The following is a 19,973-nucleotide window of genomic DNA, read 5'->3' as shown; positions in this document are numbered from 1 at the left end:
TTTACTGCCTCTTTTTATCCACTTTTTCCACTTTCCATGTTTTCTACTACTATTTTTTGTGGTTTGCCCCTAACCCTGTGTTTTTTGGTTTGTTTTTTGTTATTCTGGTTTGAGGCAGTCCCAGATAAAGAGCATTATAATAGCCCTACTGTGTCAACGCCAGACACTGCATCAACAGCCTAAAATCATAGAGTTTAAGCACAAACTTCAACCTCATGTTTAGTCTTAAATAATAGAAACAAGATTACACAGCCTTACTCACTTGATCTTGAAATTGTAACCTAGCATCCACCCTAATCCCCAAATTCTGTATTACTGATTTTTCTACAATTGGAGAATCAAGATTACAGCTGCTGGTTCTGGCAGTGCATCAAGGTTTCTGTTTATCATCAACATATCTGTTTTCACCAAACTCAATAGTAGTTTATTACAGGGAAAAATAATTCTATATAATCTACCTATATACAATATTACTACAACTACTACTATTTATAAAGCGCTACCAGACTGTAACCCGTACTGTGGTCTGATCAGGACTCAACAGTACCCCTCAGTGGTTACAAGATATAATAGCACTTGCGTGTGACCCGGACTGGAGTCACCCTGCAGGCTTGGGCTGACACCATTAAAAAAAATAAAAACCCACAATGTTCCAAGAAAGTAGTAAATCAAAATACCTCAGGTTTATTCTTTCCAAACATAAAAAATCAGGAAAATCATGAATCCAAACAAACAGGTAAGTAAACCATAAACCTTCAAGCAGTCCAAACTCAAAAGTGAGAGCAATAAACAGTTCAAATAATAAAGCTCAACTGCTTTCCTTACTATTTCCTTTTCAGGTTATCCTTCCCTGAGGTTAGGCTCACCTCAGAGCTCAATGCAACCTGCTCCCAAACAGGTTGTACAGTTTAGTAAAAAAAATAGAATTCAAGTCACTGAATTCACTGTACACAGTGCTCCTCTGGCAGCCTTACACTAGACTGCCAGGCAAAGGAGAGTGTCACAGGTTTGCTTTCATTTAGCTATAATATAGCCTACAAAATGCCCTCCCAGGTAACAGCAAACCTCTCCCAAAAACTGACACCTTCAGCTTCATAAAAGTAAAAGAAACAGAAAAGCAAAAATCCCAAAAGGTCCAGTTTCAGCACACAGTCACTTTCAATCAAAGGGAGCTGAAAACACACTCACTGTTTCTGCCAATTAGGACTTACAGCTGATGGAAAGACCAACCTCCATGGCTTCCTCACAAGGACTTACTTCCTCAGGCAGGTTGTCAAGTTCCATTGGAAGATCAGCATCAGAAAGAACTTCCTCCAGCATTTCTCCAGCCTCCTGTACCTCCATAGGTGAGGCTGTATCATCCTTGTTTGGCCCGAGGAAACTCTCAGGGAGGAGAGGTCTAAACCTTCTCCCTAGCCTGCCTCCCTGCTTGCTCTCAGCTGCTGGTTTTTGTACTCCAGGGGCACGCCCTATTCTACCTGAGTCAGCAGACCTGCCTGGGGCTCTTGGGCTCCTCCTGTGGTGACCTAGATACTGCTCTTCCAGGAGATCCTTGGAGATTTCGGGCTCCCTCTGGTGGTTAACCTGAAAATCATCCCTAGAACAATCCTTGTCCATTCCCTTCCGGGTTTTCTTTTGTGTCTTAGCAGGAACTTTAGCTGGAACCAGGTCAGGCACGATGCCTGTCTGGTTACAAGACGCACATAGCACTGCACAACAAACAAGCAAGAGAGGGTCCCTGCTCAAAAGAGCTTACAATCTAATTAAGACGGACATAGGACAAAGTAACATTATACATGTTACTTAGATTAGAGAATGACACGGTGACAAAATTCATCACCGTTCCCGTCCCCGCGGATAACCGTGGGAAATAATCCCATGTCATTTTCTAGTGTCTGTTTCAACCTCAGTCCTTATACACCAGCATTCTTCAAAGCAAAGCTTGCGGGTCAGTGGTTGTGCCCAATTATACTCTGATTCTTCCCTCTCTCCTTAAAGAATGACATGAAGATGGTTTCCCGCGGTTATCCGCGGGGACGGGGATGGTGATTAATTTTGTCACTGTGTCATTCTCTAACTTAGATGAGGGCATACAAGGGACTAGAGGTAGGGGAGTAAAGAGGGAATGGCAATAGATATGGGTGATTTACAAGTTGGGAGGGAGGGCATAAATGCAGTTTCAAAAAAACCCAAAAAACACCTAGGTTTTTAGCCTGGATTTGAATGTCATGAGATACGGGGCCGACGCATTGAGTCAGGTAGGATGTTCCAGGCATAAGGTGCAGCAAGACAGAAGGGAAGATTCAGGAGTTGGCAGTAGAGGAGAAAGTGTGATACCTATTTCAACCTTTGTAACCAAAATGGTGCTCAGAATCGTATAACGGTAAGAAAATCACAAATCGGGGAATGCTCCCCTGTAGGGGTTTTCAGTCATCTATCATTAATGCCTACAGGGGAGCATTCCCCGATTTGTGATTTTCTTACCGTTATACGGTTCTGAGCACCGCTTTGGTTACAAAGGTTGAAATAGGTATCACAGTTCCTATTTTGGTTTTGTTGAGTAGTTCTACGCTTTGGGAACTTAGTGTTTATATCCTTTACCCAGTAGTTTAGTTGGGAGTAGAGGAGAAAGGTCATTGACAAGAGAGACTCACCTGACAAACGGAGCTTCCGGGGCATGGAGCTATATTTCATTTTAAATTAATTTCTTGTATACTGCCAGCAAGACTGAAGGCTATTGAGGTACAGTTGGCTTTTTTTTTTTTTTTTGCCTTGACAAGCTCAAAATTAAATTAAATGAATCATAAAGAACTGCAGTGGATTTTGGAACCAGGGTCCCCTGGTTTCAGCCCACTGCTTTAACCATTTAGTTATTCTTCCATTCTACATAGATGTTAATGTGGCCATTTTATAACCTGTTTGTTCCTATGTTGTCATAATAATGTCCTTTTTAATTTGTAAGACGAGTGTTCATGCCGGATGCAGCCAGCACATGGACATCTTTTTTTCATGTATTTTAAAACATGCCAATCTAGATGTCCATATTCTGAGCTGGGCAAGAATGTTGACATCAGTAGAAAATTGGTCTGATCCAATATAGTTCTACTTCTGTATTTTATATATACTGTTCATTTACTATGGAGGGCGATTTTACAAGGAATTTTTGTGTGTAAATGAGTGTTCACCCATGAAAAAAACCATTAGAAAATTGTTTCCTTCTTTAAGATGTAAATGTGATAATGCTGGAGATAAAGTTTAAATTGCATGGGCCTATGGAGGTACCTGTGAGTGACATGAGATTTTTCATACACACACATCAAAAAAAAAACCCCAAAAAACCTCCAGGTGGAGTTTTCCTTTGTAAACTGTCTTGTAGGCCTGTCCTTTTTAAAATACAGCTATTGATTTTCTCCTTATGCTAAGGTGTGTTGCCTAAGGATTGTTGCTTTGACAATTGATGATATTTCACAGTGTTAACTGCTCAAGTGATCTCTAACACTGATACTTTGGTCTTATTTGTTTCCTCAGAATCTGCTTTTTCCAAATCAGCCTCTCCAGCCCAACAACAGGTATTCTGTATCACCAACTGGAGACCTTACCATTACCAACATCCAACGGGCTGACACAGGTTATTACATCTGTCAAGCCTTGACGGTTGCGGGCAGCATTTTGGCAAAGGCTCAGCTGGAAGTTACTGATGGTGAGGAAACAGTTTAAGCTGATAGTGTGAACAATGAGAACTTGGGGAAGCTTAGTAAATCATGAAATCATGAATGCATTTGTAACATTGTTTTTTAAAAAAATCCATATGAGCAAATTAGTACCACACAGCAGAGTTCAAGGCAGAATACATATCTTAGTATACATGTAAGTGTGAGTTAACTTTTTCAAGATGCCAGTCACTGATAATAGTGCACACTCATTTTAAAAAGGACACACTATTTAAAAGCGTGCCCAGTAATATGTAGAAAAACTTGCACTCTTTTCTGATAGTACAGGGGTGTGTGTGTGATGGCTCCCTAGTGCTCTCACTGTTGGGAAGAGTGTCCATTCTTTAAGAGCAGTGTAACCTCTTTACACATAGGGCCTGATTCTATATATGGCACCTAAAAAATCAGCGCAGGCAAGAATGGCGCTAAGCGTGATTCTACAAGGTGCGTATTCCTTTTATAGAATCGCTCTTAGTGCCTGTGAGTCACATAACTTTTAGATATACCCATTTAGGCCAGCTTAAACCAGGCCTAAATGCCTGCGCCTAAGTTGTGCGTGGACTGGTCATATTCTAGAACAGTGGTTCCCAAACCCTGTCCTGGGGGACCCCCAGCCAGTTAGGTTTTCAAGATATCCCTAATGAATATGCATGAGAGAGATTTGCATACCTGTCACTTCCATTATATGCAAATCTCTCTCATGCATATTCATTAGGGATATCTTGAAAACCTGAATGGCTGGAGGTCCCCCAGGACAGGGTTTGGGAACCATTGCTCTAGAACAATGCACATAACTTTTAAGAGCATCCATGATCCACCCCTGCCCATGTCCCTTTTCAAATTTGCGCACTATAACTGATGCATAATTTTTAAATAAAATCGCACTGAGTTGTGTACGTAACTTAATTAGTGCCAATTAAGGTCAATTATGAGCTGCTAATTGACAATTCTCTGTACCAATTAATCAGGTTGTGCTTCCATATCATACCATATATAGAATTTGGCGGGTAAAGGGCAATTCTCTACTGGTTCCAAAAGTCACTCACTAGGATGCATACTAAATGTGACTTCTACAAGTATAATGACAATTAAATGCGTAATTGCCATTCTAGCCTAAGTGGGTGTTTATTTGCCAGTATTTAGGTGTGGCTGCCTACACCATGTCAACTGCTAGTGTAAGTGCCCTCCATTAAATGTCAGTTGAATGCATACTGTCAGTATTATATAGCTTTAACGCCTCAAGTTTGGTCACTTCAGTGATCCACATTCTAGGTCTCCATTTTAAAAGCACTGCCACATGTAAATAACTGCATTTACATGTGTAGATCACATGCACATGTACCGTATTTGCCGGCGTATAGGACGACTGGGCGTATAAGACGACCCCCCAACTTTTAGTTAAAAAATAGAGTTTTGTGTTATACTCGCCGTATAAGACTACCCCTTCTTCCGCACACCTTCTCTACCGCCCCGGGTGCAGCACAGCCGGCCAGGTTCCCTTACTTTTGTGGCACTTCCCCGACCAACCGACAACAGCCCCGGTCCGACAAACCTCCCTGCCCTTAACCGCGAATCTAAATTACCTTCTTACAGCTGCTGTAAGAAGGTATTTAGATTTGCGGCTACAGAAATTTGAAGGGGGCACACCCATGCTTCGTAGTAAGAGTCTGATTCTCTTTTGGATGCCAAAATCGGTGGCTGCCTAAGAAGCTGCTGCTGATCGCCTGTCAATCACATGTTGGTGTCCAAAAGAGAATCGCGTCTACAGTCCCGGTCAGACACCCGAAATGTAGACCAGCATTTTTCAGGCCTACATTTAAAGTGTCAGTCTCGCATCTACGTAGATGCGTAGTGAGGCTTAAGCCCGTCCAAGACCACTTCTAGGCAATGCCACACCCTTGTCCCGCCTTAGGCGTGCTTAAGCATCGTTATGCGTCTACATAGACATGCTTCGGAGGCCTACAATGTGGGCTCGGAAAATTTGTTTGTTTGTTTTTTTACATACATCCTGATTGCCTGCCAGACGGCTACCGCCGCCTGCCTTTGGGACACACATTTTTGAGAATCGGACCCTAAAAGCCTATTATATAATGGCATCTGAGTTTCCCGATTCTGTTATTGAGTACTAGCAAAGTATGGCATAACTACTGTTACATAAATGCAGCAAGGGCACACATAATTTACAATATTCTGCAAGCTACACATCTAAATGGGAGCTTCGCCCATGCATATACCCCCTTGCATTGATGCTGTATGCAACTTATGTGCACCATTATAAAATAACCCTAAGGGGGTTCTGCTAACATTTACACGTATAAATGTACGAAAGTACTAATATTCTGAAATTTTATATGCACAAGTGGCATGTAAATGTAAGCCCCTACTTCCAGAATTGCCCTGTACATGTTTGAAAACATGTTTAATGCTGAATAATTCTGAGTCTGTTTGTCATACGTGTCAGGCCAGAGAGAGCCAGACTGTTGTAGTCTTGTTGTCAGCAAATCAGTATTGCTTTTTCTTTGTTTTTGCCTGTATTATTATGACAAGGAAATATCATTTCTTCCCTATCCATATATCTTTACAAGTGCCACATTTCCTTAAACTTGCTTGTGAGAGATTAAAGGCTAACCTTCCCACTATGACCTCTCGGAGCCTGCTCTTTCTTTCTCCCTCTGTCTCTGACAAAATGATGCATTTTCATACAATTCAAATTTCCATGTAGATTAAAAGGTCATTTGAAATGAATGGAAAAGCAGTATTTTTTAATATCTGTCTGTGGTACTTGCCTGATTCAGTGCTGTGACTGTGATTGGAATAAATAGGATGGATAAACATTGGCCGGGAAGACATAGAGCTGTTAATGGTTGCACCTGCTGGTGCTGCGGAGATTTACTGCTTAGCAGGCGGCAAGGAGCAAGTCAGTTCAAGGATATCAGCAATGAGAAATATTTCTTGCATATAGTCAAGGCCCCTGATCCGCTGAAATCTTTATAATTTCTGTAAAAGAAAATAAAATTGCTTTGCCTCACCTGAGTTGATGTGTTCGGGGAACAATTTAGCATAAATTTTGACTTCAGTATAAATGGAGAAGACTACTTAGAACTCCACTTGAATGTGTTTGATTGGGTTCTGTTGAAATAGTACATAGCAAAAGACAACAGATAAAGGCCTGCACAGTCCATCTAGTCTGCCCAGTAAGATGAACTCATAGCATATGATGCAAAATATGCAGTCTTGATCTGTCCTTGCCATTTTGAGGGCACCGGCCATAGAAGTCTGCCTGAAGTCCTACTTCCAATTCACTAGAGTTACCACTGCTAAATTTGGTTACTGTTATACGGTAATGATAGATGATTGAAAACACCTACAGGGGAGCATTCCCCGATTTGTGATTTTCTTACCGTTATACGGGTCTGAGCACCGCTTTGGTTACAAAGGTTGAAATAGGTATCACAGTTCCTATTTTTGTTTTGTTGAGGAGTTCTACACTTTGGGAACTTCTATTCTCTTTCAAGATTTGTTTATTCCAAAAGTTTTTGAAATCCATCACCACTCTCTTCCATGAATGTATTTATTTTATATTTTTATATCCCACATACCCTACAATTCTATGTGGATTACAAATTATTCAGGTACTCAAGCATTTTTCCCTATCTGTCCCGGTGGGCTCACACTCTTATCTAATGTAACTTAGACATTGGGGGATTAAGTGACTTGCCCAGGGTCACAGGGAGCAGTGTGGGATTTGAACCCATAACCCCAGGGTGCTGGGGCTGTTGATCTAACCACTGCACCACACACTCCCCATGAAAAAGTACTTTCCGACATTACTCATAAATCGACCCCTCTGCAACCTCAGTTCATGTTCTCTTGTACTACTGCTTCCTCTTCTCTGAAAAGATTTGTTTGCATATTAATATCTTTAAATATTTAAACATCTATATCATATCCTCCCTACCCCCATTTCCTTTAGATTATACATATTCAGGCCCTCAAGTCTCTTCTTATACATCTTTAGGTTCAAACCCCATATTAATTTGTGTTGCATTTCTCTGAACCACTTCAAGTCTTTTATGTCCTTTAGTGAGATATGGCCTCCCGAACTAAACACAATACTCCAAGTGGGACCTCACCAATGATTTGTACAGGAGTATCAACACCTATTTTCTTCTGCTGGTTATACCTCTTTCTATGTGGTCTATCATTCTTTTGGCTATTGCACCCACCTTGTCACATTTTGTTTTGCCATCTTGAGATATTCAAACACCATCACTCTAAGGTCTCTAAACTAAACTAAACTAAGCCTTAAGTTTATATACCGCATCATCTCCACGGAAGTGGAGCTCGACACATGCTTATCAGTCTCTCACCTACAATCTAGTATGTCTCTTTTGGATTTCTGGAACCCAAATCATCACTGTGCACTTCTTCACATTAAATTTTAACTGCAAGTCCTAAGACCATTCTTTTAATTTTTAGAGATCTCTTCTCATGTTTTCTATTTCCTCTGGGTATCCTCTCTATTTGTAATCTTTATGTCATCCAGAAAAAACCTTTTCCTCCTAACTCTTTTTCTCTTGCTTTTGTTTCGTTTCCTTATACAAGTATAAAGACCTGTTGCTCTATTAATAGCTGCTTTCAGTTTGAACCACTTCTCTTCCATTTCTCCATACCATCAGCTCTTTCTTTTGAAATCTAGCACTCTGTCTTGTGTGTCTGCAATAGAGAATGAAACAGGGACAAATATTTCCCCATCCCCTCAGGAAGTAATTTTCCTGTCCCCGCCCCATTCCTCCACCCATTTAGGCCAAGGAAAACCAGGCCTAAGTCTCTGCGCCTAACTTGTCCGCGCATTGGGTGCATTCTATAACAAGGCGCGTACATTCTAGGAACACCCACAGTCTGTCCATGCTCCTCCATGGCCATGCCCCCTTTTCAGATTCACATACTGTCATGCATCACTTTATAGAGTACACTGACCATATATTGCAGTATAGCGCATGACCATAAAGTGCATATATTGTCAGTTATGTGTTAATGGCCAATTATTGATGCCAATTAGGCTGATTAAACAAATCAGCTGTGCACACCAATTTGAGTGCACAACATAATGTGCAAGGTACAGAATGGGGGGGGGAGGGGTAATGGATAATTTATGGGACTGCCCATACTTCACCCATTTACCTCCCTTACACTATCCAGATAGTACCAAAGCACTTTTCATACAGTGCCACTGAGTATCCCAGTAAGTGACATTTCCGATTAATAGGGGGAAAGGGAATCGGAATCATAAACCACCTTTTTTGTGGTTACACATTCAAAGCAGTTTACATATATACAGGTACTTATTTTGTACCCTGGGCAATAGAGGATTAGGTGACTTGCCCAGGGTCACAAGGAGCAGTGCTGGGATTTGATCACACAAACTTGGGATTCTGAGGCAGCAGCTCTACCACTAGGCCCAACTATATAAGTTTCACTGAAAATTTGACTGTATGTGCCTGTCCTGTATGTTTTTTTTGCTTTTCTGGAAACTAATAAGATCAGTAGAACTTTTTTTTAAACAATTTTGCCATGTGAGTGGACTGATGTGAAGAGGGCTACTAACTCAATATCTATAGTTTGGCAGTGAATATGACTTGTGAAATGCTATGAAAATAATAGCATGTTCCTCAGGGCACATCCATCCAGTTAAGTTTCAGGATATTAACAAGGAATATGGCTGACAGGGGATTTGCATACAAAAGAGCTGTGCATAAAAATCACTCTCATGTGTAAGGTTAACAGACGTCCATGAAAACCTGGACATGTCCTCTTTTTACATTCCAAAACTCGACAGTTTGTCCAGGTTTTGTAAAGCCCTGAGCTCTGACCGCATCTGGAGGGCCTTCAACAAGCATGCGCCAATGACGTCACCTGCATCTTCCCATGCTGGAGGCACTCCAGATGCAGCCTGGAGGTTGGAATTAAAGAGAGGAGGCTTTTGGGGAGGGGGCGTATTGCAAGTGGAATGGGGTGGGGCTGGGAGCAGAACAAGTTGGGGCCATGCGTCCAGGTTTCTCCGCCTTCTCATGCATATTCATAGTGGTTTATTGAAAACCTGGCTGACTTGTGCCGAAGGACTGGGTTGAGAACCACTGTATTAGAAGAAATATGTGTTCTATTGCGTTTGCATAACACAACTGTGCGTAAGCACTGATGTATTATATCCCACTAAATCAGGGATCAATATTAACGTAGCTTTCTTGTTTATAAGTTACTATCAGCAGTGTATACATTCCCCCTACTGCTCAAATTCCTTAGGCCAAGGAGGAAACAGAGATGTATATGTATAGTTTCTGAATGTAAAACAAAGATATGTTCCATTCTATGCTGTTTATTAAGACGGTAAGAGGTTTGAGCCAAAAGACATATAAGGAGAGACTGGAAGATCTGAATATGTATACTCTGGAGGAGAGGATGGACAGGGGAGGTATTATACAGTGTTTAAATACAGAACCAAATATTTTTTGCAGAGAAAGGAATATGGTAAACCTAGAGGACATAAATTGAGGTTATGGGACGGTAGACTTAAGAGTAATGTTAGGAAATTATTTTTCACAGAGAGGGTGGTGGATGCCTGGAATGCCACCCTGAGGGAAGTGGCGGACAGCAAAATGGTGACATAATTTAAAAACGCATGGGACAAGCATAGAGGATCTCTAATCAGAAAGTGAATGAATGATACATAAGAATATAAGAATAGCTTTACTGGGTCAGAGAAATGGTCCATCTAGCCCACTATCCCGTCTTCACGGAGGCCAGAACTGAGCAGATTTGCACGATCAGTGTACGCACCATATATGACTGTATGAAGTGGGATGGGCTGGGAAGGCTTCATCAGGAATTACAATACTTGGGGATGGTTTAGAAAGGCGGGCGTGAGCTTGGACGGCAACTCCAGTAGTTGGAACCTAATGACAGTGCTAGGCAGACTTCTATGGCAGAAATATCAAAGAAAAACAATAGACTGTTGGGCAGACTGGATGGACCACATGGATCTTTATCTGCCATCATTTACTATGTTACTATGTTTTCATGTGCATTGGATTGACATTGTAAGTAGAATACTATGTCATAATATGTAGTGTTATCTGGATATTTTTATCGTAGTTGTCCAGGTCTAGGTTACTCTTGATGTATACTGCCTTGGGTGAATTTCTTCAAAAAGACATAAATCCTATTGAATTAGCAAAATAAAATGCACATGATATTAGAGAAATGCATTTAAAGTCTTTCATCAGATAGTATCTGGCGGTTGTTCCTTTTGACAGGTTGACAGTGTGTTGCCTTGCTGGTAATGTGGCTTGGGAAAGGAGCCATCACTTTTCATGGCCAACTCATTTCTGCCAATTGTATCTCCATTATAGAATGAACTCATATGTTAAGTGAAATGAGGGCTAAAATATGCCATATGCAATAATGTTTCTGGTCTGCATTTTATCGATCTGAAAGTAAAAATGTCTTTATTGGAGATAGTTTCCAATTGAATCTAAATCTGAAAGGGAATTACTGCTGAGGTGTGTTGAGTTGAATGATAATTGCCTTGATTATGGATTGAACTAAGAGAGTATTTGATGTACTTGAAATTCACATCTGGTACTTTCTTCTGAAAGACTGCTACATAAATCTACCAGTTCTCCCAGGATGAGAAAGATAAAATCATGTTTAAAAATGATGCAGCTTTTCAAGGCAAAAATAAGCATTCAATTTAAAAGCTGCTGGGCCTGAATATCGTTTAAGGAATCCTGAATCTATTTCTGTTTAATATGCATTTAACATAGAGTTTAAAAACAGCTAATGTATCATGTTAACATCTATACACCTAGGGTGGAATTTCATGTTAGGCAGTGGGGATTGCACCTAAAGCATCCCTTTGGCTGGCCTTGCCTTTAAAGGTACAGGGTGGGGGGTTGGTTGGAGGTTCAGGGGCGGTGCCAGCAGGAGGGCGTGGGCTTCCCTCCTGCCGGGGATGTTATGGGGGGAGGTTTCAGCAGGAGGGAGTGGGCATCCCTCCTTCCGGGAATTGTTTTGCGGTTTGTGGCAGGAGAAAGAAGGCATCCTTCCTGCCTCAGACATGGGGGGTGGGCAGTGGCAGGGAGTGGGCATCCCATCTGTCAGCTGACTTGTGATGGGGTTTGGGGGTTCCTTGCCGCAATCAGTTTAGCGGTCGCGTCTATTTAAAATGTAGGCCAGCATTTTTACGTCGGAGAGGAAGTTCCGGGCCAACCTTCCATGCAACTACCACCTTCAGTACACCAAAAGAAGAAAATAATTCCTATGAAAGTAAAGAAGATATTATGTTATGCATGGATGTTTCTGGCTCTGCCTGTTAGAAATGTGAAAACTTTATTAGAGAAAGAAAAAGGAAATTGTGTGTCTGCATGTATGTATGTGTATTTTTGCTGGCCATGAGCAGTGAAACGAGTCTATTTATAGATAACTAGAATGGGATGGTTATTGAGGAAAGCTATTCCATATTTTATGCTTAAATCAATACTTTCTTTTCTAGAAAATAAATAGGAATGATTGCTGTGTATGCAATTCAAATGGAAAAAGTATGGTGGTAAATCTTTCAAATTATATACTTTAACACCAAAGATTTTCATGGGTATTGAGAGACTTTTTCTGTAGATGTGTAAAGGAAAAGTAGGGTCTGACATTCTAAGTATTTGCTTTATCTTAATTTTATTGGCTGTATTTTTCTTCCACATGTGGGAGGGCAATTGTATAAAAAAGTAGTTATTTAGAGAGCCTAGTCTAAACAGGAAAGAAGGCACCTGCTTTCCTTTATATAATTTGTCCCCAAACAAAACAAAAAATCATCAGGACACCCAGCCACCCAACACCATTGACCCCCCCCCCCCTGCATAAATATTGGCAGGAGAGATGCCCATACCCTCCTGCCTCAGCAGATACCCGGACCCCCAACCCTCCCGCATGAATATCAGCAGAAGGGATGCCTACTCTCTCCTGCCTTGTCCACCTGTGCCACCCCATACCCTGCGACCCACCCCTGTATTCCCCCACTCCCCTGACCCATCCCATACCTTATTCAGAAGAACGGCATGAGGGATGCTCACTACCTTCTGCCGGCAGGCCCACCTCTTCAAAATGGTGGGCCTTTCCCTTCCTGATGCATCCTGGGATGCACTGGGAGGGGCCTAAAGCTCTGACTGGGATAGGCCTTAGGTGCCTGAGCCAATGAGAGCCTTAAACCCCTCCCAGTTCCTCCCAGGATGCATCAGGAAGGGAAAGGACCACCATTTTGAAGAGATGGGCCTGCTGAAAGGAGGGAGTGGGCATTCCTCCTGCTGATCTTCTGAATAAAGTACAGAGAGTGGGTCTGGGTGGCGGAGGCAGGAGGGCGTGGGCAACACTCCTGCTGATCTCCAATGGGGGAAGAGGTCAATGGTGTGGCAGGTTCTGGTGGCCACCAAGGCAGAAAGGAGTGGATATCCCTCCTGCTGTTAGTCACAGGTGGGTCAGGGGTGGAGTGGCTACTGAGACAGGAGGGTGTGACCATCCCTCCTGCCGATATGCATGGGTTGTGGGGGGGGCAGGTCCAGGAGGGAGTGGCAACCCTCCGATATTCACAGGGGGTCGGGGTGGGAGAGGTCAGAAGGGGGGATTGGGGTGGCTGCTGAGGCAGGAGTGAGTGGGCTTCCCTCCTGCTGATATTCACGAGGGGGTAGGGGTGAAGGGTGTGTGTGTGGGCCTGGGGGACCTGTCAAATTTTTTATTGTTGTTGAGGGGCCATCGTCGAGAAGGGGCCATTATTGGGGGAGGGGGCTGCCATGACTTTTTAACTTTAATGGGAACAGATATTGTACATGTGTAGCACACATACAACATCTATGCCCATTTAAAAAAAAAAAAAAAGAAAAAAAGTCTTCCTGCCCTGAACAGCTGAGCAGAAGGATGCTTCTTCAGGGCTTCCACTGCCGCTCAGCTGTTCGGGCTTCCCCTGCTGACTCTGTGCATGTGTCATTTGCTTTTCCAGCAACTGATCAGATGGGATTATGGAGGATCTATCTCCGTGAAGCTCATTTGCATGCAAAATTTGACTCAACTTTGATCGCCATTTTGAAATCGGACATTTTGCCGGTACTACAGCGACCCAACAGATTTTATTGGCGATATTAGAGAATCTGGCCCTAAATTTTAACCATCATAAAACATATCCTATGTTACACATACTTCATTATTCACTAAAGTTAGGATCCAGATTACACAAACTTCCTCATGGCACACATGAAGACATCTTTACAGAGGAGCCCTGTTAGATTTAGATCCAAGCAAAACATAAATAAAGAGATAATTATGGAGCCCTGCAAGTTCCTATTATAAAGTCCAGATGGAGTTACACGTCTGTATAGTATATAATTACACACCTCAATATACAAAATAGAGAATTTTGTTGTGTATTAAAAACCGTGAATAATCGAAACCACAAATGCTGAAACCGTGAATACGGAGGGAGAAGTGTAAAAGCAAGACTGTGTGTCTGTTGCTCTGTAACTACTGTTCTAGCCTCCCCGTGAAGGACATTGGTCATGTGTAAACAAACTATTGCCAGTTTCCCCAACAACATCAAAACTAAAACTACAACCCGAACAACAACCCCATCATAATCACTCACCCCATTTCCCCCAAGCAAAGCTTGGTCTTCCAAGTACTGATGAAGCATATAAGCAATTTTAAACTAGCCTCTGGACTAACTTTAACCAGTTTTGAAGGTATGGTCTCCATCTTTATAGTTTGGTCTATTAGAGACTTAAGCAAAAGCACTATCACCTTTATTTTATTTATTTCTCAATGCCCCAAATTATCTTTTCTTACTTTCCCATCAACTGTTTGGCTACCTTAAGGTCATCAGATAAAGTGATGTTCAGGTCTTGCCCTTCTTACATCGTAAACAATTTTTATTGACAAAAAAGACCGGCAGAACTAGAGGAAAACAACAGGTTACATAAGACAACGAACATAGGCGGGAGATCTGCTTAACAGAGCACTTCAGTACAAAGACATGCGTCATTTACAGCCACCCACAAACTCCCTAACCCCCCTTCCCCCCTCCCCAAGACTCTCCCACCATCCCCCCACCCTCTCAAGATGGAGGGGAATGCAAAGGCAGTGCCAGGGCGTACGGGATTCCTAGGACCCCGGGAGCCCGAAAGCTCCCCCCCAAGAAAAAAGGGGGGGGGGACCAGCCAAACTAAGCCTATATGGAAAAGGAAAACACCAACAAAATTCCCCCAGGGTCTGGACTCTGGTGACCCTAGGGCACTCAAATGAGCAGGGCACCTCCACCAGATACAGACCCCCCAAACCCTTCCTCCCCCTCCCCACAGAGCAGAACTCCCATATTGTGTCACTCCCTTGGGTTTTTATAGCCCAATTAGATGATTCTGCCAATCTTTAGGCTATTCCTTAATCCTCTGCAATGCAGCTTAGAAAAGTATTGTAAAGAATCGGGCCAAAGACTGATCATTGCAGTATATCATTGGTAATGCCCCTTTTCTAGGTATGAATTCCATTCACAACTGCCTTTTGTTGCCTCCTACTCAATTTGTTTCTTACCCAGTCAGTCACTTTTAGACCCATACCAAGGATGCTCAGTTTTAGCAGAACTGTGTCAAAGGTCTTGCCAAAATCCAAGCACACCACATCTGGCACTCTCCTGTGATTAAACTCTTGGACTCCCTTGTCAAATATACTTATCAGATATGTCCAAGAAGACCTACCTCTGGTAAAATCCATGCAGCCTTAGACCCTGTAGTCCACTGGTTTCCAGAAAGTGCTTTATTCTTTTATTTATTCAGTAGACGGCCGCCGCTCCAGGCCGAAGAAGACACCCGATCCGCTCCCACGCGACATCGCAACGGGCCCGGGCCCCGCCAGAGCCATACCGCCATGCACAAAGACCAGCCATGGGCCCAGGGCACGGACCGCAACCGTCAGCGGCCGTCGTGCGTGGCGGCTCCCCCGAGACGCTCCTATCTCGTAGGATCCGAGGGAGCGTCTCGGCGGGCCCTGCCATTTTGGCCGCGACACAATATGGAGAGTCGGGGTGTGAGCTGCGCGTCGCTCCGTAGGGGTGAGTGCACGCCGAGAGCAGGGCGAGCCGGCGATGCACGTGGGGAGACAAACCTGGCAATTAGGAGACACGTTGCCATGGTCTCCCGCGATCTCCCTTCCGCTCCCATGGATTGGGGACTGCTCCTTGCCGCGGAGGCGACCAAAGGAAGCTCTGCCCGCCTCCAGGTGAGAGACAAATCCATTGCTGCAGTGGGTGAGCGGAAGGGAAGCCGCGTCCGCCTCGTGTAAAGCCGGATCGAAAGGGGCGATCTCCCCTCCGCTCACCCCTAATCTATCCTACCCCCCTCCCCCCCCCCCCCCTTCTACACCTAGCCGATTGGCCCCAAGGCTTCGGCCGATTTGTCATCACTCCTCCCTATGTGGTTCGGAGCTTGTTCTATTCTTTTATTTATTCACCACTAAAGTCAGACTAACTAGTCTGTAGTTCCCAGCTTCCTCTGTTCCACTTCTGTCAAAAGAAACCATATCCACACACTCCCTATCCTCTAGAAATATTTTTTCACCCAGAAAATAGTTTAGCTCTGGAATGCATTGCCAGAGGTTGTGGTAAGAGCGGATAGCGTAGCTGGATTTAAGAAAGGTTTGGACAATTTCAAGGGAGAAGAGGCCGTCTCTCCAATCTCTCAATATACGGCCAACTCCTCCAGCCCCTTAACCATTTTAGTCGCTCTTCTCTGGACCCTTTCGAGTAGTGCCGTATCCTTCTTCATGTATGGCGACCAGTGCTGGACGCAGTACTTTAGGTGAGGGCAAACCATGGCCCGGTACAGCGGCATGATAACCTTCTCCAATCTGTCCGTGATCCCCTTCTTTATCATTCCTAGCATTCTGTTCGCCCTTTTCGCCGCCGCCGCGCATTGCGCGGACGGCTTCATCGACTTGTTGATTAGAACTCCCAAGTCTCTTTCTTGGGAGGTCTCTCCAAGTACTGCCCAGGACATCCTGTATTCGTGCATGAGATTTTTGTTACCGACATGCATTACTTTACACTTATCCACATTGAACCTCATTTGCCATGTCGATGCCCATTTCTCGAGCTTGATTATGTCACATTGCAGATCTTCGCAATCCCCCCTGTGTCTTCACTACTCTGAATAACTTTGTATCGTCCGCAAATTTAATCACCTCACTCGTGGCATATCAGACTGGACAGGCTGGTTACGTCTGATTTCTGGCTACAGACTATCTCTGGTACTAGTTACTGACTGACAGTTTCTATTATTGGGCTGATTGTAATGGCTTCGTTGCTAAGGGGAATTTCCCTGACGTGGTCAGTCTTCTGTCTAATGCATGATAGATTTTCTGATCCATCCAAATCTTGCAGATGTTACTTATCATTGGGAAGTTTACATAATATTAAGCACTGCATGCAAACTACAGTACATCAGAACATTTTTAATTGCATGCCAAATATTCTGCTGTTCAGAAATGAACAAGAAAAGCAAAGATGCATATTGTCCTATTTAGATAATCCTACTGTGTCAGCAATATTCCTGAGATTCCCCCCTACTTACTGAACAGATGGCACTGCAACTGATTCTAAATTGGAATATTTATAAACAGAAATATGTTTGCCAGCCAGTGAGCATAAGCACACACCCCATCTGTGGGATGTCCCACTTCTAGTAGAGCTAAACGTAGTGCAGAATATTTGATGAATTACTTCAAGCGTGAAAATGTTAATGTGAAGCCATTAGATAGAAGGGGACAAAGTTCAACTTATGAAAGAAAAAGATGCTCCCAAATGTGAGGAAAGCAGCAACCCTATACAAAATCTTGTCTCTTTGTCTAGATGTTTCTTCTTCTGCTTCTTGATTACTTTTAATAAAAAGATTCCTTCTTTCCTTTTTTTAAAAAAATCTTTATTCATTTTTAAAAACACAATAAGTGAAACATAAGATACAATCATTTTGTACTTTAACATCACTTAATATATCATCAAATTCTAACTCGCATCAAATATCCCCCCTCCCTTATTGAAGGGACACATATATTCCTTGTAAGTTTAATATTTGAACTGCTGAAAACAGGTTGTATGTGCCAAGAAATCACAAGGCCATTTTCTCTTTGTGTTGTGAGCTCTGTGTCTTACATCTTGTGCTTTAGAGAGATAAGAAACATTGCTAGACCTCAGATGGAAACTTCCTACTAACCTCCCCCCCCCCCTTATGTTTGCTACCTCTTTCTAATGTATCCCGATACCAAATATGGTCTTTCCTACAGTCATGTTGCTTTTATGTATCCTGTTACCAAATATGGTCTTTCCTACAGTCATATGCTGAAAAAACTGACCAATGTATAATGCTATATAAATGAATGAAGGACTCATAATAAAGGGACAATTTCTTTGGGACAAACCTGAGCCTGAGGGTCCTTTCTTCCTAAAGAGACTGTCCCCAAATGCATCTGACTTACAAACGACAGAGCGTGTGAGGCAGTATTGGGACCAGAACCTTTTCACTTATACCCAACAATTATTCATAAGCAAAAGAAATCATAAAATATTCCCCCCACCCCCACCCTGGATGTGTATGAACAAAAAGGGAAAAAAAAAAATATTCTATACAGTAGTTTGTTAATGGCTCCCAAACATCCCTAAATTTCTTAAAATGCCCCTGCTGTATGGCTATTGCCCGCTCCATTTTAAAGATTTGGCATAATGAATTCTACCCAAAATTATAATTTAGACGATCCCAATTTTTCCAAGGACTTTTTTTTTTACAAAGCCACGATACCAAGTTCTGTTGCAGCAAATGCAAAACAGCTCATAGGAACTGAATGGGCTGTGTCACATTTGCCGCGTGGCTTTGTAAAAGGGGCCCCAAATTATTGTTTGAGATATCTATGTACTTTAACATTTAATTACATCTCCTTCTTTTAAAGATCTCCTAGTCTGATGACACTATCCAGATGTTAATGTTCAAGTCTTTCTTTTAATATATCTGAAAATACTTGGTTAGTTTGAATAAGTAGATTGCAACATCATAGTCTCTTTAGTTCACCAAAAATCCTAAATGTGAACATAGCTGATCAATCAAAGCAGATTACTCTCTTTTCAGAAATCATGTTCAATGCTATTTATTACAAAAAACATGTTTATTGCTTTCCTTTTTATTTTATTTTTATTGAATTATTTTGAAAAGTATCATCCAAGAGAAAAACATCAAGAAATATATAAAACCAGTTTCTGGGTCCTTTTACTAAGCTGCAACAAAAGCTGGCATTAGCGTGCGGGTCTTTCCTGCTTTGCTAAGGCTATTTATACCACTGCAGTAAAATGGCTGATTTTTAATTTGTTGCCATTGAAACGGAAATTATCCTGCGAGCACATGCTGACACCTATTTTGTAGGCGGTAAGAGCTCATGTGATAATCCTACGCTAACTGATTAGCACGGGAATTTTTATTCTCTGCCTCCAGACCCTCCCCTAGGGAAGGCTAAAATGGCTTCAGCTTGGAGAAGTGATGGCTCAGGTGTGATATGATAGAGGTCTATAAAATACTGAGTGGAGTAGAAAAGGTAGATGTGAATTGCTTGTTTATGCTTTCTAAAAATATTTGTACTAGAGTGATGTGATGAAGCTACTAAGTAGCAAATTTAAAACAAACCAGAGAAAATTCCTTCACATAACATGTAATTAAACTCTGGACTTCATTGCTGGAGAATGTTGTGAAACCCGTTAGCTTAGCAGGGTTTAAAAAAGGTTTGGCTAAATTCCTAAAAGGGAAATCCATAGGCCATTATTGAGATGGCTTTGGGAAATCCACTGCTTATTCCTAGGATAAGCAGCATAAAATTTGTTTTATTACTTGGGATCTAGCTAGGTACTTGAGACCTGGGTTGGCCACTTTTGGAAACAGGATACTGGGCTTGATGGCAATTCCTATGTTCTTTTGATGTCCTACATTTATCCGTTTATTTAACTGTTTAGTGGACTGAATATTTCTGCTAAGTGACTGTCCCCAGTCCTTCCCTAACCTAACCAGTTAGGGAATGGCCAGTTAAAGTCAATATTCTCCTCTCTTACGCAGTTAAATCCTTTTGAATGTAGCCCCCTAAATATTTATTGCTTTCTAAGATTTTTTAGTGAATTTACTCTTTTGAAAACTTATTACAAATTGT

General features: G+C 42.3%; 1 protein-coding gene across 1 annotated transcript in view; it reads left to right on the top strand.

Moving 5' to 3' along the window:
- Positions 1 to 19,973, top strand: part of ROBO2 (roundabout guidance receptor 2) — an 884,946-nt gene that overhangs the window by 688,387 nt on the left and 176,586 nt on the right. The window contains 1 exon segment of the mRNA XM_033941714.1: positions 3,529 to 3,700. Within this exon segment, the coding sequence (XP_033797605.1) occupies positions 3,529 to 3,700 (172 nt within the window).

The sequence above is a fragment of the Geotrypetes seraphini genome, chromosome 4, assembly GCF_902459505.1.
Source record: "Geotrypetes seraphini chromosome 4, aGeoSer1.1, whole genome shotgun sequence".
In the NCBI taxonomy this organism is placed as follows: Eukaryota; Metazoa; Chordata; class Amphibia; order Gymnophiona; family Dermophiidae; genus Geotrypetes; species Geotrypetes seraphini.
The sequence above is the reverse complement of the archived record's forward strand: the minus strand, read 5'-3'. Positions and strand labels throughout refer to the sequence as shown.